The sequence below is a fragment of the Sarcophilus harrisii genome, chromosome 1 (genome assembly GCF_902635505.1).
Source record: "Sarcophilus harrisii chromosome 1, mSarHar1.11, whole genome shotgun sequence".
NCBI classification, from domain to species: domain Eukaryota; kingdom Metazoa; phylum Chordata; class Mammalia; order Dasyuromorphia; family Dasyuridae; genus Sarcophilus; species Sarcophilus harrisii.
Window position 1 is genome coordinate 508,590,419 of NC_045426.1, and position 24,156 is coordinate 508,614,574.

Genomic DNA, 24,156 nt, shown 5'->3' on the forward strand with positions numbered 1-24,156 from the left:
AGTGATTTTTCTAAAGTTTTTTGGTGGGGGAAGTGGAGAGAATGAGATGACAACATCAGAAATTAAAGTCATGTCTTAATGTTGGATTTAAAAAACTTGAAATATCTAATTTCTTGATAGTTAAAGTAGTTAGGTGCTATGGTGCAATGATGTGAAACTCAAATTAAAAAAAAAAAAACTTTGGGCATAATATTAACTTAGAAAGCCACAAATTAATATTATTTGTTTTATTGTATTTTAATTTATTTTGTTAAACATTTCCAAAGTACATTCTAAGCTGATTCTGGCCCCTGAAAATTTTTCTCCACTGGGCTTGGAGTCTGGAAGACTTGAATTTATATCCTACCTCAGACATTTAAAACTGTGTAACATTGGACAAGTCACTTATCTTCTCCTACCTTCAGTTTTCTCATAAGGACAAAGCATCTACCTTACAGAGTTACAAATGGGTTAACTTTGTGCTTGCTCAATTTTAAAATATTATATAAATGCTAGCTATCTGTAAAAATGAGCTTAGGGAAAACAGAAATAATTGAAATTTACATATATTTTGGGGTGGGGGGTAAAAGGTGAAAAATTGGAACAAGAGGTTTGGCAATTGTTAATGCTGCAGTTATCCATGCATATAACCTGTAAATAAAAGGCTATTAAATAAAAATTAAAAAAAAAAAAAAGAAATTTACATATATTTCAAGAACCTCAAAGCTTACCTACTGTCATCAATTCCACAAAAACGTTAGGTGAAACTGTTATAAAAGAGGATCCATTGTGGCAGAGAAATTCAATTATATGAGTTAGAAGTAGTTCTTGATCACGATCAAAAAATAAATAAACAAACAAAAGAATAGACTGATCTAGGTGGCTCAGTAGATGTGGGGCCTGGTCAGGAAGACTTGAGTTTCAAATCTAGCCTCATACATGTTATAGCTGTGAGTCTGTACAGGTTGCTTAATCTCTTTTCCTCATCTGTAAAATGGGGATAATAGTACCTTCCCAGGGTTGTTGTGAAGAGAAAAGGAGATAGTAATTGTAAAGTGCTTGACACAATGCCTGGTATGTAGTATAGCTATATATAAATCCTGTGATGTTGCTGCTGCTGCAATATTGATCATGGTAATGTTAAACATTCTATATAAATGGACTTAAAATACAGAAGTTAAACTTTTTTAAAATACAGAAGTAAATTTTTTTAACACTATTAAACACCATGTATTAGTCCAAGAAAATAATAGAAATATGCCATTATGTATGATCAGTGCATAACAACATGATAGGAAACACATTCTTTGTCTTATCACGTACAATGCATTCGGCATCTTATGGCTTTTAGTCAAGTGAGGCAGTATTTCATGCTGTTATTGTGGAGTTGATTTGTAATGGATTGAAGATGATAATGGAACAAAACCATGCTTATAGGACATTATTATGTTGGTCATAGCTGCGCTTAAAATCATGTAACTTGCTGAAATGTTGTAACAAATGTAATGAACAGTGAAATCAGGAAAAAAAAATAAAAATAAAAACTCTCAGCTAGGATTAATATTTTATATTAATATTTAAAATTTCAAAAAAAGACTTTTTTGGAATTAAGTAAAATAGAAAAAAAATAATATTTAGGCCCTACTATGTTCACAGGTCCTTGATAGATACTGAGATTAAAAAGTTTAAATGAGATCTTCTATTCTTTATTCCCCACTCAACTCCCTTCACCCCTTTTCCTAGGCTCAAATGTGCTCCTCTCCCTGACCTGACATGAACTCCCAAAGCTGGAACCTAGGTAGGGCAGTTTGCAGAAAAGAGGGGAGATAACCAGTCAATCCAATTTTATCTCTTGCTGCCTGGTGGCCCTTGCTAGAAAGAAGTCAAGCTCATCAAACTGCCTGCTCTGCTCTGTCTCTTCTGAAGTCTTTGGAGCCATGAGCAACTCCAGCCCTACCTTCTCCCAGGCCAGCCAGGGCCCATGCTCATTCCTGGGAACATTCATTAAGCATCTGCCTTGTGCTGGGCACAGCAATGCCCAGGCTCAGAATGTTCTAATCCCTCCTCCCCTCTGCTATTTAGTCTCATTGATTTCCTCCAAGTTTCAGCTTAAATCCCACCTTTAACAAGACCCATTTTTTACCACCTTGTACCCCTCTATGCTAGGGCCTGCCTCACTGAGATTAGCTCCCTCACTCACCAGCCTGGGCTTCTTGGCCATTCCTAATCGATATTATCTATCTACTATTTATCTAGTTGTGCTGACTCTCCCATTAGAAAGTGAGTTTCTTGGGGTCAGGGACTTCTGTTTTGTTTTCTTTTTAGTCTCCAATGTTCAGCCCAGTGTCTGGCTCCCTGCACAAGCTTAACAAACAATCTTGTTCAAGTGATTGATTAGTATTAACAATGTCCCAGCTGTGGACAAGTTAACTTACAAAGACACGTACACAAATCCATCCAATATCAGTAAAGTGTGACAACAAGGGACACATCTTAGGGAGACCGGAAAAGACTGTCATGGACAACATGCCATAGTTAAAAGAAGAAAAAAAATTTCAGCATCTGGTAGTGAAGGGATAGTGTCCTCAGACCATTAGAAACAGTCTGTACAAATTAGTGAAAGGAAAAGGGAACCAAATAAGGTAGGGACCAATAGAAGCTGGATCAGATGTACAGTGATTAAAATAAAGAATAATTCCAAATAAAGACTGGAAAAAAAAAAGGTTAAATGAGAGAAGACAGTCTCTTAAGGAGTTTATTTATAGTCTCTTTGGGAGGTAACCCGTCATTATAGCTATTAAATCGTATTCAGTATTGTCTGATAAATAATATATCAGAGAACTGTAAAATAATAATGCTGTATGAGGTCTCAGGAGGAAAGTTGTTAGCTTAGAAGAAATCAGAAATGAAATGTCATTTAAATCTCTCCCTCCTATTTACCTTTCTGGGTAACTTGTGTGAGTTAGATTTGACTTAAGGATTTATGTTTTCCTTCTAGAAAATTATCTAGAACTTGAAAATCATGGTGATGAAGAAGTAAAGTGGAATTTATCATCTTTTGCTCCACCTTATGTCAAGGTTAGTAACAGTACTCTAAAATATATAGTTTATTTACTCTTACTTTTTTTCCAGAAAATGTATTACTCATTTTTTGTTTTTGTATTTTAAATTGATCCTAGCACATGCTCAAACATCATCAGTATACTAACTTTATTTATTCTGTCATTTGATATCAGTGGGTTCTCCTTTTTGCTTCCTCATTTAGAAATTTGGAAGAAGGTAATAGTAAGAATATAGGGGGTAGTTATGTGGTACAGTGGATAAAGCACAGCAGTCCTGAAGTCAGAAGGACCTGAGTTCAAATTTGGCTTCAGACACTTAATACTTCCTACCTGTGTGACCCTAGGCATGTCACTTAACCCCAATTGCCTCAGCAAAAAAAGAAAGAAAGAACACTGGACTGGGAGCCTGAAGACTTATATTCCAGTAACTCTCATTACTTATTAAGCTTTGTATGCATTGTTAATTATTTTATTATTTCTAAGATTTCTGTTTCTGCCATATGAGAGGGCTATGAAGATTAAATCACTTGATGAATATACTTTGTGAAATAGTAAGATGCTATTCAGCTGATATGCTATTTTTAGTGTGGAATTCATCTTTGTTCTTACATAATTTTTTATAATTTTTATTTTTCCTTTCTGTAGGATGTTGATGAAAGTGGAGATGTCTTTAGAGCTACTTATACAGCTTTCAGATGTTCCCGTATTTCTGGTACATTAGTAGGTCATGGAAAACAAAAGGTGAGGTCAGTCAACACTGTTAAAGAAGCCGTCTTTATTAGTCTTGATCCTATATGGACAGTTAACTTCATACAAATGATTATTTTTCCCATAATCATAATGCATATACTACCTAACCCTGGCCCATTCTTAGTCAAGTTAGTAGATATTTATTAAGCAATTACCATATCCCAGCTGCTGAGCTAATGATAAATATAGAAAAGGGAGAGGGTAGTCTACACCCTGAAGATGCTGATGTTCTGTGTTTAACAAATAAATAGACTATTTAAGAAGTAAGTAAAGGAAAACAATTCATAGTATATGTATTGCTAACAAGTTAGTTTCATCGTCTGTCTGTAGACAAGGACACATTTTATTTTGAACTCCACACTAAATGATGCCCAGTAACTTGAAAAATACTCATGGTTCTGCATCCCTGATAACTGTTTGTTCTGTAAGATTCTTTTCCATGTTTTTCCTTTAAATTTTCCAAAGAAGACCTACTTAACATCCTAGAGGACTTTTTCATTTACTATTTTGAGAGGGTACCAGTGTAGCAGCTGTTCTATTTATCAGCTGTCTTTCATTTCAAGAGACCTGGCACAATATTTTTCATCACATACTCCAGTTTTAAGAAACAACTGGACAGACTATAAGCAAAAAAACTCATTCTGAAGGACAGAGTAGCTAAGCTCTACAAAGATTAACAAAAATTTGTTATTTATATTTACATGTTTTCTCTGATATATCTTTCATGCTGATACACATTCAACTTGTCATTGGTAATATCTGTCATATTTTTCTATTACTGCTCTATGGATTATGATTTTTATGTCTTTCAAGGTTGTGATATTTGATTCAGTGATGTAGTGTTTTTATCAGCTAGATGTAGTCTTTAGTAGATATGAACAATTATAAAATTATAAAAATTGGTACTATTTTCCATCTATTTCCTTCCTTCCTTCCTTCCTTCCGTCCATCCGTCCGTAAAAGTGTTTGAGACTAGATTTGAATTGATTTCATGTTCTATCCACATCCAGCAGCCTTCTGTCTATTTTCTCACAATTTCATCCACAAAATTTTTCTGGGTAATCTGGTTTAGCTAAACTTTCACTATTTTTCATTATTTTGTGGGTAACTGTCTATGACCTTAAGTCATCTCTCCTCATTTGTGTTTTGCAAATGTGCTTGTATTCTAAATTTTTATTTTGCCCCCTGATTTTCTAATTAACTTAGAGATTGTATATGCTGGTTAACGTGATTTCTGGGTTCTGTCTTAGCTCTTTATGGTTACTATTATGGGTCAATTCCTCTTCTTCAGGAAGTAGTAATAAAGTCACTGTTATATTTTTATCCATTTGGGAGCCTCAGCTTAAGTTTTGGTTTCTATGATTTTTTTTCAGTGTTTTCTCATTATTCTTTTGTCTTATTTAGTGTTTAATTTGACCTTTACTTCAACCAGCCCGTGATTTGGGTCAATGATTCTAAATAACATCACAACTTTTCTCTTAAAATGAGTAGCCTTATTTTTTGTGTAGTATTACTTTCTAATCCCTCATGACCCTTCTTAAAGAAAAAGTTCATGATATACAGATGGGAATTTTCTAAGCTGTCTATATGTCTTTGTTTTCTTTATTTCCTTGATACTATTTTCCAACATTGTACTCTTCCTATGCCCACTTTTACATTGTTGTTACTGAATATAAATGTGTATGTTAACTTTGAAAAAATTTTGTTAATCTTTGTAGAGCTTAGCTACTCTGTCCTTCAGAATGAGTTTTTTTGCTTATAGTCTGTCCAGTTGTTTCTTAAAACTGGAGTATGTGATGAAAAATATTGTGCCAGATCTTATATTTGCCTTTTCAGGGAGAACCTATGAAGTATCCTTCCCATTAAATTGCCATTTATTACATGATCTGGCTTAATGTATGATAAATGTCAGTCTGGATGTAGTTCAGTTCCTACAGTACTGTGACTGATCATTTGCCAGGAATCACATACAGAAAATATGAACAGATAAGGTATTCTTAAAACTTGTTAGCACCTTTATTGACAGAGTAATCATGTCAATAACAAAATTCATTTTAAAGATTGTGATGTTTTAAAAATATTTAATGACATATACATACTTAAAAATCTTATAAGTATATCCTAAATTTTAGTTCTGTCTTTTGACTAGTAGAGGGTTGCATAAGGAGAACAATGAAAAGAATTATATTCACAATCTTGATTATATTTTTTGAGTATATTTAATCTACTAAACCTTTTTGAGTCTGCTTCCTCGTTTAGCTCTCCTACACAACAGCTGTAGTGTAATTTGAGAGCCACCCCCAACCCCACACCCAACAATGTACTTTTGGAACTGTTGATTTATATAAAGTATTTTGGATCCTGATTTGAATTAGTCTACTTGAAATAGAATTGAACAAGCTTTTTTTCCCCATAAGAAGTGACAAATGTGACCAACTCTTAAGCATTTCTTGATCCATTTCTTGATGTGAAGACTTCTTATTGGTACCCAACAGAAAAAGATAAGTATCAATGTTTAGGAATAACAGCAGATAAAATATCACCCAAAGCTTTTATGTTTATTTTATAGGTTGCTATCACTTTTTTACCAAGAGATAGAGGGAATTATGCTCAGTTTTGGGATGTTGAGTGTTTTCCCAGTGCAGCATCTCACATGAAACATACATTGAGATTTCAGCTATCTGGATTAGTGAGTATTATGAATGAAAGGATGAATGAAAGAAAAAAAAAATGTGATTAAATGCTTATATGTGCCATGTATTGTAATTTGATTCCTGTAATTAAAGTAACTTTTTAAAATGAAAATTATGCTTTTAAATGCTGTTAGTGAAAATTATCCTTGTGTCCTTTTGCTAAGGAGAAGTTGGAAAAGTAATGCTTTTCTTCTACTCAATTTTCTTAATTGCTGTTCATATTAACTATATCTGCTGATGGAAATTGGCAGTGTCATATATATATATATATCGATGTGTGTGTGTGTATATATATATAGTAGAAGGATTAAATGTATTAAGATGTATAAAACTCATAAGTAAACTTAAAGGATAATGAGTGACTTAATTATTGTAATGTATTTAACTATGGCAAGTGATAAATCCATAAATATCACACTTGATTTGGAGAGATTTTACATCTTTTGCTTCTTTTTAAAAGCTTTGATATAGAAGTAAGAAAGATAGATGAAGCATCTGGAAACCTGGGCTCTGCCACTAATTATTTGTGTGATTTTGAATGAGACATTTAATCTGCGAGAGCCTCAGATTCCTCATTGGTAAAATGTAGATAACCACTACCTTATATAGCTTGGTGTTGCTATGAGATCAAAGAAATAACTGCCTAATAGGTTCATTGTCATCACATGACCAAGAATATTTTTCCTTCATCTTTATATCTTTTTTTCTATTAGAGTGTCAGTCCAGAGAATGGATTTGAAAGAATTTCCACAGATGCTCTTGTAAAAACAGATAATCTAGCTAGGCCCAGAAGACGAGCTGGCTCTGAGGCTTGTATTCCTACAACTCGGTATGTGCTTGTTTATGGTATGCTTATAAATTTTCAAAGATATATGTGCATAGAAAACACCAATTTGGCCTATATAATTTTTAATGATGGCATATTTTTTTAAGCAGGTTAATGTCAACAAGCCTAATTATTATGTTCAGAGCACTGTTAACAAATGAAAAAAATACTCTTTATTGTCATTTGTCAAAATACTTAGAATGACTTACTAGAGACTGGTACTATGTTCAGCCTTGTGGAGTACAAGGAAGTATGAGACATGGTCCCAGAGCTGATGTCTAGCTCCTTTGTAGTAAGTCAGACACTTAGACAAGATAAAAGTATGGTACATTAGTGCTTGGAGAGAATTAAGGTAATATGATTTATTAATAAGGAATGGCTGGTTTATTAATCACTTGTTCAATTTAGTATAAGCCCATTCATTTCTTTTTTGTTGAATATATGCAAATAGCCAGTCTTGAAAATAGTTGCAACTACATACCATCCTTTGTTACAGAAGATAAAGAAGTTGAGAAATTTTGTGAAGAACTTGAGTTATTTGGAAGATTTTATCAATATAAATACTGATACTCAATAATTTTAATGTAAATATGAACACAGGAGGTTGGCATTAAATGTTTTGGAAAGTACAATTCAGAATTAGAAAATGAGCAAATAGAAATAAGAAATAGAAACAAGAAATAAGCAAAGGCTTACTGACTATTCCAAAATATTAATTTCTTTAAAGGAACAAATAGAAAAGCAATAGACATAGTGATAATCAAACAAAGTCATATTAATTGAATTTGACTCACTTTAATAAATGTGAAACCACTGGCTTTTAAAGAAGCAGTCATTTTACACCTGTCACCATGCAGTTTGATTATCATTAAAGCAGAGATCAAAATCTATACCACATGGGGAGAAAGAATAAAGATGACAAGATCCAATATATAATTATAGTAATTTGAGGAGGGTGACCTGATTAATCTTTCAATTCTGAAAAATCGAAAATAGGTAAATAATAACTTCAGCTCTTATATACTGTTTCTTAGGCAAGTGTAATTGATGCAGAGCAGTCACCAAAACATGATAAAAAATGCTTATAAACCTTCTACAGTAAGAAGTAATGTCTATAAGTCATCTAGAGAGACAGGGGAAGATTATATAAGCTGATACAGTATGTAGTAAACAACTAGAAAAACAATGTATAAAGCTACTACAATCAATTAAATGAAAAGGAAACCAAACTATCCAATCATTCCATATTTTATCATTACATATTTCCCTGTGTTTTATGTCCTCAAACGTGTAATTCATTCATATTTTGACCTTCCACTATTATCCTTTCACTAAATCTGCTTTCCTTCCTTCCCAATGTCATTGTTAATGTTAAACCATTTGAGTTCTACACTATTCTCTACTCCAAGGATTTTTCACATTTCTTCTTTGGCAGCCTTATGAAACCTATGACCCCCTTCTTGAGAAACATTAAATATCTCCTATGTGCTAGACACTCTGTTAAACACAGAATACAGAGAGCACAAAGGTAAAAATCATAAGTTTATTTAAAAGAGAGAATATATAAATATGTATATATAGTATGAGAAAGTTAGTGAATCTTGCTAGTATTTATTTCACTGTAGATATTATTTGCTAAAGTTTAGTGTTCCTGCTGGAAGCCATTTTTAACTTCTTATAAAGGAAATAATTAAAATTAACTTTTTAAAGATATAATTTGAATTTCAATTCCTAGTAATTTTAAGTAAGTAACTTAAATCCCCATTTTTTAAACCAGGCATGTTGATTTGGCTCAGCGAGGCGTTTATGCTCCACAAGATATATACATATTTCTTCCAGCTAGAGTTGGAGAAACAAGAACTGTAAAAGTCAATTTACGGAATAATTCTTTCTCTACTCACTTGGTAAGTTTAACATCTTTCTATAAAATTTGGCAAGTTTAATATATGAAAGTTTTTTCATGATTATTATTTTGTATGCCTATCTAGCTGTATAAATAAATGAAAGACAAATATTTAAGTTAAGCTTTGTACTTAAAGCCAAAAAAATGTATTTTGAGAGATTTCTTTGTTTGAAGAAATTTTATATATCCACAGGAAGACTCTGATATTTTATTTGAAAACTGAAAGTGACTATGTACACACACACACACAATTTTATTTTGTTTTTTATTTTTATCCTTTTTTGCCCTTTCTAATTAATTTTTTTGCCAGTTGCCATGTTTTTCAGTGTAAAGTAATTGATCTATCTGAATTGGAGTAAATTCTTATAGAAATCCATAGAATTTTCTTAAAAAACAAACTGATCTTCAGGGCTATTTCAGTCTTTATTCTATATTATTTTATCTAAATCTTATTGAAATAAAATTTTAGTTAATGCATGTTTTATTTAAAATATAGTAGGGTATTTATTAAATAATTTGTGTGCTGCTTTTTAAAAGTGTTTCATATTAAATTCCAGTTGAAGTTTTTAAGTCCCAGAGAGCCTTTTTCCGTCAAGCATTCCAAATATTCTTTGAGGTGAGTAAAATATAAACAAAAAATTTATTTGAGAGTGCTTTTATACAAATATTCTAGTTGGACACTGCTATAAGGCTTTGTAATTTTGTCTGTCACTATCACTTGATCTTTTCAACCTCAAAATCTGCTAGATGTGTCATTTGTACAGATTTATCTCAGACTACATGAGAATAGGGCATCATAGTTGTAGACACATCAAAGTCCACTATTTTCTAGATATTCAGAACTACTATAGAAAATAAATATTTTAATTTCCCCCAAAGGATTAAAAAATATCTGAACTCTAGACACTTAACAATTCCTAGCTTTATGATCCTGGGCAAGTCACTTTACCCTAATTGCCTTAGCCTTCCTCCCCCCCCCCCCAAAAAATAATAGTAATAATAATACTGTTAATTTATATATTTTTATTTATTTCAACTCTCTTGGAAATAAGGTGTGCTGAAAATTTGCATACATACATTAGATTTTTAAGCTCTTAATTCAGTTTTAGCCATATAATAAATATTTTGAAGTGTAAAAGAATTTAATTGTGATTAAATAGATTAAAAAGAATTCCCCCCAGAATTTTATTGGAAAGTTCTATGCCAAAATTTTCTCCCTCTTTCCATCCCTCCCTTCACTCTTTCCAAAACGTTAAAAAATTTGGTTTGTTAAATTTTATGTGTAATCATGTAAAACATATTTCTATATTAGTCATGTTGTGAAGTAAGAAAAAGACCAAAAAGAAAAAAATAAAGTTCCAAAGAATATTATTGCCAGAATGCAAAGATTCCAGATCAAAGAAAAATTATTGCAAGCAGCCAAAAAATTCAAGTCTTTTATGCTAAGTGAAGTGAGTATAGAACCAAGAGAACATTGTATACAACAATAACAAGGTTATGTGATGATCATTTCTGATAGACTTGACTCTTTTTAACAATGAGGTGATTCAGGCCAGTTCCAATAGAGTTATGATAAAGAAAGCCATCTGCACCCAGGGAGAGGACTGTGGGGACTAAATGTGGATCACGACATAGTATTTTCACCTTTTTTTGTTGGTTGTTCTTTTTTTTCTTTCTCATTTTTTTTTCCTTTTTAATCTGATTTTTCCTGTGCAGCATGATAAATGTGGAAATATTTATGCACATATAAAGATAAATTGATAAATTTTAAGCTAAAGTGCACATATATTGGTTACTTGCTGGGTAAGAGGTGAGGGAAGGGAGAGAAAAAAATTTGGAACACAAGTTTTGCAAGAGTGAATGTTGAAAACTATGTGTATATATTTTGAAATAAAAAGCTGTTATTAAAAAAAATAATAAATCAAGTACTTGGGAGCCATAGTCAGAATGTCATATGTGATTTAATAGCCAGCATTGTAAAGAAATACAGAGAGCTTACAATATGATATTCCAGAAGGAAAGTACATAGATTTATGACCAAGAATAACTCACTTCCCAAAACTGAGTATATAATCCTGTGGGGAAAGGGAGAATTTTTTTTTTCTTTATGAGTTTTTTGTTTGTTTTCTTTTTTTTTAATAATAACTTTTTATTGATAGAACCCATGCCAGGGTAATTTTTTACAACATTATATCTTGCACTCACTTCTGTTCTGATTTTTCCCCTCTCTCCCTACATCCTCTTCCCCTAGATGGCAAGCAGTCCTATATATGTTAAATATGTCGCAGTATATCCTAGATACAATATATGTGTGCAGAACCAAACAGTTCTCTTGTTGCACAAGGTGAATTGGATTCAGAAGGTAAAAATAACCTGGGAAGAAAAACAAAAATGCAAACAGTTTACATTGATTTCCCAGTGTTCTTTCTTTGGGTGTAGCTACTTCTGTCCATCATTGATCAATTGAAGCTGAGTTAGGTCTCTTTGTCAAAGAAATCCACTTCCATCAGAATACATCTTCATACAGTATGAGGTATATAATGATCTCCTGGTTCTGCTCATTTCACTTAGCATCAGTTCATATAAGTCTCTCCAAGCCTCTCTGTATTCATCCTGCTGGTCATTTCTTACAGAACAATAATATTCCATAACATTCATATACCACAATTTACCCAACCATTCTCCAATTGATGGGCATCCATTCATTTTCCAGTTTCTAACCGCTACAAACAGGGCTGCCACAAACATTTTGGCACATCAGGTCCCTTTCCCTTCTTTAGTATCTCTTTGGGGTATAAGCCCAATAGTAGCACTGCTGGATCACAGGGTATGCACAGTTTGATAACTTTTGGGGCATAATTCCAGATTGCTCTCCAGAATAATTGGACTCGTTCACAACTCCACCAACAATGCATCCCCTCCAACATTCATCATTATTTTTTCCTGTCATCTTAGCCAATCTGATGGATGTGTAGTGGTATCTCGGAGTTGTCTTAATTTGCATTTCTCTGATTAATAGTGATTTGGAACACTCTTTCATATGAGTGGTAATAGTTTCAATTTCATCATCTGAAAATTGTCTGTTCATATCCTTTGATCATTTATCAATTGGAGGGGAGAATTTATTTTTAATGAAATAGAGGATCTTTTCAGCATTCCTGGTCTATATAATCTGTATTTACAAGGAGAAGTTAGTAAAGCTGATACTTGAATATCACTCTCATCTGAACTGGTCAAAGTAGGGCTCATTACATACACAAAGAGTTGGGTGGATAAATACACTTTGCAAAGAAATAGGAGTGAAAGGGGAAATTAGAGGGAGTGCATACTAAAGGAAAGATAAGTCCTAGGCAAAACAGATAATAAGAATAAACAAAAATACAGCTCTTTTTGAAGTGGCAACGAATGGGAATCTAAGAGGGCATCTTTAATTGGGGAATAGCTGAACAATTTATACTGTATAAATGTGATCAAATGCTATTCTAAAAATGATAAAAGTAGATTGTTTCAGGGAAATCTAGGAAGACTCATTTGAACTTATGCAAAAGAGGGAACTAGAACAAGGAAAGAAGTTATATAATGACAACATTTGTAAAGACAAATAATTTTGAAAGATTTAGGAACTCTGATCAATGTAATGACAAAACATAGTTCCAGAGAACTAATGAGGAAACATGCCATCTCCTTTATGATAGAGAAGTGAAACACTCCAGAGTGCAGAATGAGGTGTCTCTCTGCCTGTGTGTATAAGGGTATGTAAATTCACACATATTCCCTTTTGTATCAAAGCTAGTGCAGAATTTAGTTTCACTTAACTACACATATTTATAAGATTTTTTCCTTTCAAATAGTATGGCCATTATTGTATATACCATTCTTTTGGTTCTGTTCACTTTATTTTTTTTTTATTTCATGGAAGTCTTTCCATGTTTTTCTAAAATCGGTCACCTCATCATTTTTTACAGGGCAGTTAAGTAGTATTCCTTACAATCATGTATCACAACTTGTTTAGCCATTTCTCACTTGATGGTCATCCCCTCCATTTCCAGTTCTTTTCCACTACAGAGAGAATTCTATAAATATTTTAGAACATAAAGATTTTGTTTTTCCTTTTCTCCTTATCATCTTGGGAAAACAGGTAATATTGATATTGCTAGGGAAAGTTCTAGATATGTTAATGGAATGGATATATACAGTTTCTTGACTCTGGGCATAATCTAGATTTCTCTTCAACAGTTCCACAATTGTATATTAAGGTTCTAGTTTTTACATCCCTTCCAACATTTGCTGATAAGGAGTTTTGATCAGGAATGGCTCTCAAAAAATACTTCCTTTCAGGTAGTTCATACTACAACAACATAAATATATTCTATTGCAAGTGTCTCTAATCAAATTTGGCAACAACATTAAAAAGAGAATAACATATTAGCAATCAGAGAGGCTTGGGTTCAAGTTCTACTTCTGCCGCTGAGACCCTAAGCAAGTCATCCTCTCTGCAATCGAGGCAAAGTTGTTGAAATAAGTTACAAAGAAGGTGGCAACTTACATGATTGAGAGAATTAGTTTCCGATACCCTCCCTAACCTCCCCCCCAAAAAAAAACCAAAAACCCATGTCTAGTCTCTGCCAGTTTTAATAGTGTTGATTTTTGTTTAGCTTAAATTTGAGTAGGCAAAGCTCTTGTGAAAAAAAACAGAAATCTAATTTTATGATCTGTATACCCAACTCTGTTATTTCATGAAAAAAGGAATACTCCATTTAGTCAAAGGACCTACATTTAAATTTAGGCTCTTTCACTTGTTAACTGACTGACTTTAGGCAAGTCACTTGATCCTTCTGGATGTTTTTTCTTATGTAAAATGAAGGGGTTGAACTGTGTGAACTTTTAAGATCTATTCCATTCTAAATCCTGTGATGCACAAGAGAGGGCTTCCTTTGGGTGCTGTGACAGATGTAGTGGAGAGTGATAGTGATGTAGAAAAGAAGGAAAATAGTATCAACAGAATGTTTTAAAATACTCAGAGCAGAGCAGAAGAAACTTCATTGACATGTAGAGCGATTTTTTTCTACCTTGCTAAACTGTTATTCATATACTCTCCTTTTTATAGTATTCTTGTTTGTAGATATTTATAATAAAAAAGAAAAAATATCTTAAAACCCTTATGATACTTTGAAATTGTTTTACTTCCTTCTGTTATAACCACTTTCCTCTTTCTATTTCTTTCCTTATTTATAAATAGCTAGTACTAAGTACTAGACAATATAGAGGTACCATATATATTAACAAAAGATTATTTGATAAAACTACAAAAAGTAGAAATTGGGGTGAAATTCATTAGTCGACATATATATATGGGAACATTGCTTGTTAATCTAGTGAGAAAAGAATTTATACCAATATCATACCATATATCTCATTGAATATCTTCTGGATGAATAGACATTAAAATTTTTCCCAACTACCAAAAATAGAATAGTTTGCTCATTTCAATTTTAAAGGAGAGATGACTTTTTTCCTATTAAAAACATAAGAAATTATTATTAAGGACAAGGTAATTTTAAAAAAACAAATTGGAACAAATAATTGACAATGTTAGATTAAAAACTTAATATCTTAGATATAAGTAATCATTAAAGCGAGCAAAGATAATTTCTAATCCACAATGATTAATTTGTCAAAAATTTGAAAATATAATTTTAGAAAAAGCAGTTTAAAGGTAATTTCCATGAAAAAAGTAATAAATCTCACTATAAATCGAAAGTATAATTTGTTTGGTTCAGAGCTACCGATTCATATTTATTAAAAAAAAAGAAAAACAATTTGGGATTGTACCATTACAGTTATACCTTCATTCCAAACTTATTTGTCTTTTTGGAAAGCAGTCTTAGAGTGAAGTTATCAAAGAAAATATCTTTTGGCTAATGATTATATTGTTGAGATTTTATGAGTAGTTTTAAAAATAAATATTTTCAGAGATTTTTGAAGCAGCTTCTCTGTCAACATAATTGTTCAATAATAAGGGAGTTGTTAATTTTTGGTATGTTAATATTATGTTAATGTTAATGTTAATTATATAGCTATATGTATTTCTACATGTATGTATAGAAATACATATAGATATATAATGTTAATATAATATTCTAATTGATAGCCAATATTATAGGCTGTAAAAATATATAGAAAAGCCTTTATGAAATAATGCAAAAATAACAAAAGCCAAACCAGAATAATAGAATGAGTACTTATTGCAACTATATAAAAGGAAATGAGAGCAAATGGACAAAGAATTTTAATGAATATTTAGCAAAAGGAATAATTGAAAAATTAAGACATTCTTGTGAGTTGCAATTTTTATATATATATATATATTTTTTTTTTTTTTATTTTTTTTTTGCAAAAGTGTTTAATTGGATTTATTTAGGGTTTTTTTGAGGAAGAGAGGGTTTGTTTTTGTTTAGTATAGATCTTAATCACAAGCAATTGTGCAAGGAACAAAAAAAATCATCAAATGAAATATCTGTTCCTTGTAATAATTTTCAGACTTTATTTTCCTATCCATTTCTGTTTCTGTGGTAATGTTTGCAACTTGAGATATATAAGCTTTTTTTTTTTTTAATTGACAATTTTTTTAGATGAGTGAAAAGTAATGGATTTGTAGATTTTTAGAAACTCTTTGAATCTAAATGTGATGGTTATATGTAGTGAGAGAAGACTGACTGTCCAAGGCCCTTGTTTGGATTATACTTATAACAGTTGCTTTTTAGATCTCTTGATCCATTTCATGTTCTTAATACTGACTGAAATTAGTTGTTAATAGTTGAGGTTTTAAACTGTTTTCCATTGAAGTTCAATATGCATTATTCTGCCCTTTTTCTCTGGTATATAAAAAAATTCAGTTCATGATAATAGCACAATATAATACTTTAAATTTATTACATTGATAGGAAATTTGCATGTGAAGGCTTTTTATTGATATTATGATTTTATATTTTATCATTTATAGATTGCATTCTTAAAAGATTTTTTCATAATTCTAAATCTCAAGCTTATTATAAGCATTAGTTCAGTTTTTATTAGTTTCTTCCATTGTATTTGGAATGGCAAGGGTTTTTTAGACTTTAAAAAGAAATTTTTTACAAAATTTTGCATTTTGACAGTTGTATATCTTTGATAATACTAATGTTACTGTGCTTCTGGGGTGAATGTTTAATCTGGGAAAGAACAGGAGCTGACTAGTTCTAAGGTTTAAATATTTGATGGATAGAAAAGTATATACCCTGGAAATCAGTGTTAGGAAGATCTTCATTAATTTTCTCATTTAATGAATGTTCTTAAGTACCACAGATTCTAATCCCCAACTCTTCAAATAACACCAGATTCTTAATGGGTAGTGAAATACTGAACTCATATAGAAAATCAACTCTAATGTTCTATTAATTTTTTAAACATTTATTAAGCTACACACTGCTAAGCTTTGGAATTACAAAGAAAGGCAAAGGACAGTCCTTGCTCTCAAGGAGCTCACAGTCTATTGGGGGAGATAATATGCAAATAACTATGTACAAATAAGATAAATGCGGAATAAAGAGGAGATAATTAACAGAAGGAAAGTATTCACATTGAGGAGGATCAGAAAAGACTTTCTTTAGAAAGTGGGATTTTAGTTGAAAATTGAAGAAATCCAAGAGACTTTTTCACTAGTTCCGCTCTTACCTGATGGTAAGGAAGTCCAACACCAAAAATGTGGCAGTGGCAACGGGGAGAGGAAGAGTGGGTATACATGAAAAATATTACAAAGGTAAAATTGAGAAGATTTAGCAACTATTTGGCTAGGAATGGAGGGTGGTGGGAAGAAGTAGATTGATTATGAAGTGTACACACTTTATAGAAAAACAAATGAAGCAGTAAGCTTACCTTAGTTATCAGTGATATGACCACAAATATAGATCTTTGAAGTGTAAACTATTTTTTGAAGACTAGTGGGAATATTGTTTTGTTTTTGTTTTAAATGCTGAGACAATTTAGGGTTGTTACTTTCCAAAAAGTGTTAAGTGTCTTGAGGTCAGATTTGAACTCGGGTCCTTCTGACTTAATGGCTGATGCTCTATTACACCAACTAGTTGATCCAGGAATGTGTTTTTAAAAGCCATTAAAATGCTAAGTATTTTTTAATGAAACAGAATGTAATTAAAGTCTGTAAAAGTCATAAAATAACAGAGATACTGTAATCAGAAATAATAATTTACCAACTTTTTGGTGCTAAACTTTTCTGAACTAGGCTGATCCTTTAAGGACAGATTTGCAGTCCCTCTGATGGTCACAACCTAAATGCAAACTAGAGTTTTTCTGACTTATCATGTCACTTTTTTTTATATGTATGTGTGTCTGTGAAAAGTCAGAAAAACTCATAAAAAAATACAGTCGATTCCAAACTATAAAATAGGGCAAGGGTTTAGTTGGAGTATTATTTTGTGCAATGGTAATTTTAATTGTATCTTATAATTTTAGGAATGTTGTATGGCTTCTAATATAGCTGCATATGTGCTGAAATAATTTCTTCAACATGGTATATAGCTTGAAAATTTTTGTTTAAAAAAGGTTTAGATATGGGGCAACTAGATGGTGCAAATAGATAGAGCACCAACCCTGAATTCAGGAGGACCTCAGACACTTAATACTTCTTAGCTGTGTGACCCTGGGCAAGTCACTTAACCCCAATTGCCTCAGCAAAAAAAAACAAAAATAAAAAAGCATTAGATAAATCAATACAAATACTTGGAGCCAAAATGTACCTTAGAGCTGCCTTTTATTTTACAGATGAGTAAATTGAGTCCCAAAGAAGTCTCATGATTTGGTGGCAGAGCTAGGAATAAGATGGGTCTTCTAATTCCTAGTTCATTCATTGCAACCTTGTTAAATTCACGTTAACAAGAGGTCATAACATCTTTTAAGAATGACTTTTGGCAGGTCACTATTTACTTTTAAAAATATAATATCTACCTCTGTGTGCTGTCAGATAAACCCATTTTTCTAACTTATTCAGGAGCCCATAATGTCAAAACTTCATTCCAGAAATAAATATTTTTTTAGAGCTTCTTACTGTTCAGCCCATATACAGTCTTTAGTATTTCAGTAATTTGTTTGATAGTGTTATAGTGGAAAATTATCAAAAGATACTTGAAACAATCACAGTGAGATATGGAATAATGGCATTAAAGAGTACATATTTTCCTTAAGTTATTACTGTAGCCCTAATGGTATTTTGAAAAATCTAGTGGATGATTTGTATTATTACTATTATGCTGCTAATATTTCCTTTTGTCTGGTACAGAGCTCAGCATTATATCAACGTGCCAGTCCAATTCAAACCAAAGTCAACAGGAAAATTTGAAAGTCTCTTAGTGGTTCAAACAGATGAAGGCAAAAGTATTGGTATTCGACTGGTTGGTGAAGCTCTTGAAAAAGTTTAACTGGAAAAGCAGTCTGTGTAAAATAAATTGTTATGGTAGCTTCCTTTTTTCTATGCCAAAATAATGCTTTTGTAAATGTTTTGTATTATAAATTGAGCTATGTGTAACAATTTTGTTTTTACCATAATATTGAAGACTACTGATATATCATGTTTCTCTTACATTATTACACATTTTTACAAAGGAGGAAAATGTTCTATTTTTACATTGATTATGATTTGCCAATAAAGATTGTATTTATTTTAATGCACTATATTCAGAAATAAAGTTTTCTTTATTGCAAAGTCCAATCACTGTGTTGCTATGTATTACCTTTTAGTTTTCTTAAGTCCCTGAACCTTTGTTTCTTGCTTTTTAGTACAATCTTCCCTTTTCCCTATTACATATCTCCTGTAGAGGAATCTCTATTATTTTTTATTGCACAGTGTTATTAGTCAAGGAGAGTACCTTTCCAAAGCTATTCTTTTTCAATTCCTTTCGATCACTATTAAGCACTTTGGTAGGTTCCAAGTACTTTGCTAGGCCCAGGAGAAACAAAAACAAAACTATCCTTACCAACAAGGGGCTTTTGTTTCTGATGGGAGGGAATCTATGTACATAGGAAAAAAAATGCAAAAAGTGTATAAAATTAATTTGCAAGAGAAGCTGCAGTTTGGAAATCCATCAACAAGCATTTATTAAACACCTATTAAGCCAGGCACTATGCAAGACATGCAAGGCAGAAGTGAGATAGTCCTAAGAGGGAATACTACATTAGAATGTTTATACAGAATAAATTGTGGGAATCTAAAAAAAAAAAAATATTAAGCATCTTCTAAGTGCCAGACGCTTTTTTAAAGTGCTAGGGACACAGAAGGGCAAAAGACAGCCCCTGGCACCTAGAAGCTTACATTCTAATGGAGACAACATGCAAATAAAATTTGTAAGCAAATTATGTGTAGGATAAATATTAAATGGCAAGGGAAAGCACTGGAATTAAGTGAAGTTGAAAGCCTCCAGGGATGATGATGAGGAATCCAGGATGATTCCTAATTTTTGAGTCTGGGAAATAGGAAGATATGTTCTCTTTACTAATTAGGAAGGTAGGAATTGGGGAAAAGGTTTTTGGGGAAGATAATTGTGTTTTGGACATGTTGAATTTTAAATATCTACCAGATAGCCAAGTTCAAGGTGTCTGAAAGGCAACTGAATATGTGAGATTGGAGTTCAACAGAGAGATTGGGGCAAAACAAGTAGATTAGACAGTCACCAGCATGAAAGTGTTAACTAAACACATAGGAGCTGATGAGATCACCAAGTGAAGAGTATGTAGGGAGAAGAAAAAGCCCAGGACAGAAAGCTGAGGATACCTGTAGTTAGAGGAGATGATCTGGAAGAGAATCCAGCAGGAAATAATGTAGGAGAAGCATCAGGAGAGAGCAGAAATTCTAAAGAGAAGAGAATATAAAGAATGTTCAACAGTATCAAAGACTACATAGGTCAAGGAAAATTAAAATGTCCTTCCAATTTGGCAGCTAAGAAATTATTAGTAACTTTGACAAGAGCTATTTGAGAAAAAATGGGAAGCCAGATTGTAAGAAGTCAAAGGGGGAAAGTGGAGGCACCCATTATGGATGGCTTTTTTTTTTTTTTTTTTTAATAGTTTACAAAGGGCAGAGAAGATACCGAAGATGGAAGAATCAAGTGAAGTATTTTTTTTTAGGATAAAAGAAACCTGAATATATTATTGTAGACTATAGGAGGGGAAAGATTGAAAATAAATGAAAGAATGGGGATCCCAAAGCGGTACAATCTGTTGGAGGAGATAGTACACAATATGATTTATTAATATAGGGAACCTTTCAACACTTCTGTAACTTGTAGTCTTAGATAATTAATGTAAGGTAAAGGGTCTTATCCAGGATCAAATGGTTGATATATGTGAGAGGCACAGCTTGAACCCTTGGCTTCTTGGCTGCAATGCCAACTCTCTATTCAATATCATTGTGGTCCAAAAACTGGCTATGGGAATAAGAGATGCAAGGAGCCATCTATATAATGTGATTTCGGAGACCCCCCCAAAAAAAAAAAATAAAAAATAAAAAGACATCCTTGGAAGGATGAAAAGAATATTGCCTCTGCTATTAGAGCCCTTGAGTTCAATGGCAACCATACTAGTGTGGAAAAGTCACTTCCCTTCTCTCTTGATTTCAGTTTTCGTCATCTATAAAATGAGGGGTTCAGACTTACTATGATATATTTAAAGTCCACTGCAGCTCTAAATCTATGATCCTATGAAAAACTGACTGATGCCTGAACTCTAAACTTTTAGGATATATTAAGTTTTATTCCTCTTGAGATGCCAATGTCTGAAAGGAGTAACTTTTGTATAACTAGCAAAAATGAGTTTCACATAATAGTAATAGCTAGAAATTTTTCTGAACTATTATCTAGCTGTACCTTTTCCTATCTTACTTTTGTGAAGCTGATTTTCTAATACTTAACTACAAGACTTTTAGCCCTATTAAATTATATTTTCTTAGTTTTGGCCCAGTACTATAATCTCAAGATTTTATTGGATTCCAACTCTGTCACCCAGTATGTTAGTTATTCCTTTCATTAGCTACCTTTAAATTATACTATCTTTGTCCTAATGTTAATCTCTACCTTTTCCCCTCTAGAAACTTGGACTATGATCTAAATTTACCCTGGGATTTTACATTATCTTCCCCAGATCTAGGCCTTCATCTTACTTCCCGGTCAATATATGTTGCTGTTGGACTATATCTCTTCCCCTTTCAGCACTCCTATATGTGTTGTCTTCCCTTAGAATATAAACTTCTTGGGGATATGAACTGTCTTATGATTTCTTTATATCTTCTTTGCTTAGTACATGCATGACCTGACACTATATTATAAACAAATAATGTCTAAATGTACCTGCAAATTTGATGAGCATATCATCTATGCCATTATCTAAATCATTGGTAAAATGATTATACAACATGTTCATATTGAAGAGGGGACCCCAAAACTCTGAAAATCCTTAAAGAAGAAAATATCCTTCAACTCTGCTTCAGTGAGGGACCCCGCCCCAAAGGACAAACAGTTTCATCTTTGTTATCTGGGTGGGGTTGGCTCAGTCCTGAAACTCAATTGAATTCAATTCAAATTCTAGCTCTAGCTGTAACCCAGAGAGGAGCCAATTTGGGACTACACCCATGGGCCCCCCTTTCGCTAAATCATTATGAAAAGAGCCAAATTAAAATCCCCTCTTTGCAGAAGTTCCAAACATGCCAGCCCTATGCTTGGCATGCTAAGGGCCTCTGTCCACTGGAATACTCTTTCCAGTGTCATCCTCTCTTTACCCTCACCTATTTCCCTCACCAGACTTTTACCTTACTTCCAATCCCCATAATAAACCTCTTTTATCATTCTAGGTTTTCAGGTCTGTAAATTTCTTTACAGAGAACCTCTGCACCACCAGAAGGGAGTTCCCAAAACTCCTTATCCTTGAGCCGAATCCCAAGGGGTTGCAAGGGAGCCAAACCTCTCCATTTGGTTCCCTGAACCCTGAACCTGTCACTAGACCTCATCATTTGACTCCCTGATCACCAGACACCCTAATTTCATTTTGATTCCCTAAATCTAAACCTCATCAATATCATAGACAAATCTTGGGTGTTCCACTGGACATCTTTTGCCTATATTGAAATTGAATTTTAATAGATACTCTTTGAGTCATCATCCAACTGGTTCTGAATCCATCTGACAGAATTCTTTTTTCATCTAATACTTTTCCCATTTTCTCCTCAAAAATTGATTTTTTTTAATCAAAAGAATTTGCTAAAATTTATGTAAACTATATCTAGAGCATTTGCTTTGCTAATTAGTAACAAATTTAGTCCATAACTTGTTCTTGATAAAGCAATTCTGGCCTTTTGTAATCACTATGAAGATAATTGGCCAACCATCTCTTTCATGATCCATTATAGAATTTTTCAAGGAGTCAAAATGGCAAAGTCAAGTTTGCAGCCTCTGTTCTCTTTCCCTTTATAAAAAGTTGTAAAAAAAAAAAAAAAGTTGTGATAGTTGCCTATCTCCAATTCTGTGGTACCTCTCCTATTTTCTATGACCTTTGAAAGGTTAACATGGCTCAACAATCACATTAGTCATTTCTTTTAGGATCTGAGGGTGTACTTCGGGTCAGGTGATTTGAATTCAAGTGTAACTAGGCACTCATCATTTCTTTTTAAATCTTAATTGCAATTCCATGTTGAATTTTTTTAGTGCCATTTCCATTGTAAATTATTAGAATTTCCTTTTACAAACCCTAAACTTTCATCTTTACAACTACCATTTATCTGGGTGGGACTAGTTGAGTCCAGGACCACTCCTATTTAGCCTGAGCTGGAGATTTAGATTTCTGTAAACTTCTATTGAGTTGAAAATTAGCTTAGGACCACTCCCAGTAAATTGCCCCAATCTACCAGAAATCTAGGCCTGGGGCAATAATCTCATTCAATTGAAATTTCTATTGAAAGATTTTGGTCTGATGCCAACTCAAACTGCTCTCCATGCCCACCAAGAGCTGCCCCCCAGCTTCTAGCCAAGGTTTCAGTTATACAAGGGGGCAGCTGGGCTCAATCATTGGTAGCAGAGAACCTCAAAGCAGGAATCATGTCAGGCCAAGGGACCTCTCTTGGCAAAACTACCTGCGAGGGACTCTCTGCCTGCTGAAAGACATTCTCTTTCAGCCTTACTCTTTATCTTTCTCACCTATTTCCCTAACAAGACCCTCTTCACCTCTCTGTTGGGATTTCTCTGCGAGAGGATTTCTCTACTAGATTTTTAATAATAAACTTCTTTTGCCAGTTTAACTTTTTGGGATCTGCACCACCAGGAGGGGGTTCCCACAACTCTCTGCCCTGCGGTGAACTTCATCATTTGGTTCCCTGACCAGGAATCAAGGGGGAGCCGAACCTCATCAATACTAATAGGTATGATCTTAAGGTCTTTCAGGATCCAACTTACTCTTTGCTGGTTTCCTTATCAGTCTAAAAGTGAGCCTTTTCAGGTTTTGCCAGGCACATCTACCTAGGAAAGACAGGAGGAAAAGACAATGACCTTGTCCTCTGATTTTAGCTTTGATCCTTTCCTTGCATAGGAGAATAGTAGGAGTTTAGAACTGAAAAACTGAATATTCCCAAGTCCCAGAAGTATTTGGTAGTTAAAGGACAAATAGTCCTTTCATGGATAATGACCATCTCTATTGTTTGTTTAGGACAAATAGTCCTTTCATGGATAATGACCCTCTCTATTGTTTGTTTACTGTTAAGAGATTATAATCAAGTGGTGAGGGGCAGAGTAAAGGTAGAGAATCACCCAGACTCTCCCCAGTTCCCTTCCAATCAAGATTAAAATAACGCCTCAAAACAAATTCTGAAGCAGCAGAACTAACAAAAGGATGGGATAAAACAATTTTCCAGCCCAA

General features: G+C 33.0%; 1 protein-coding gene across 7 annotated transcripts in view; it reads left to right on the forward strand.

The window, feature by feature from the left end:
• Positions 1 to 18,969, forward strand: part of CEP192 (centrosomal protein 192) — a 140,948-nt gene extending 121,979 nt beyond the window's left edge. For 6 of the 7 annotated variants that reach the window (XM_031946670.1, XM_031946671.1, XM_031946668.1 and 3 more), the window contains 7 exons: positions 2,978 to 3,057; positions 3,687 to 3,782; positions 6,361 to 6,480; positions 7,198 to 7,313; positions 9,088 to 9,214; positions 9,771 to 9,829; positions 18,545 to 18,969. In XM_031946670.1, the coding sequence (XP_031802530.1) occupies positions 2,978 to 3,057; positions 3,687 to 3,782; positions 6,361 to 6,480; positions 7,198 to 7,313; positions 9,088 to 9,214; positions 9,771 to 9,829; positions 18,545 to 18,683 (737 nt within the window). In that variant the 3' untranslated portion in view covers positions 18,684 to 18,969. Of the gene's footprint in view, positions 1 to 2,977; positions 3,058 to 3,686; positions 3,788 to 6,360; positions 6,481 to 7,197; positions 7,314 to 9,087; positions 9,215 to 9,770; positions 9,830 to 18,544 lie in introns of those variants that run through there. The other variant, XR_004230987.1, reaches the window with a different exon arrangement.
• The last annotated feature ends 5,187 nt before the right edge of the window (positions 18,970 to 24,156 follow it).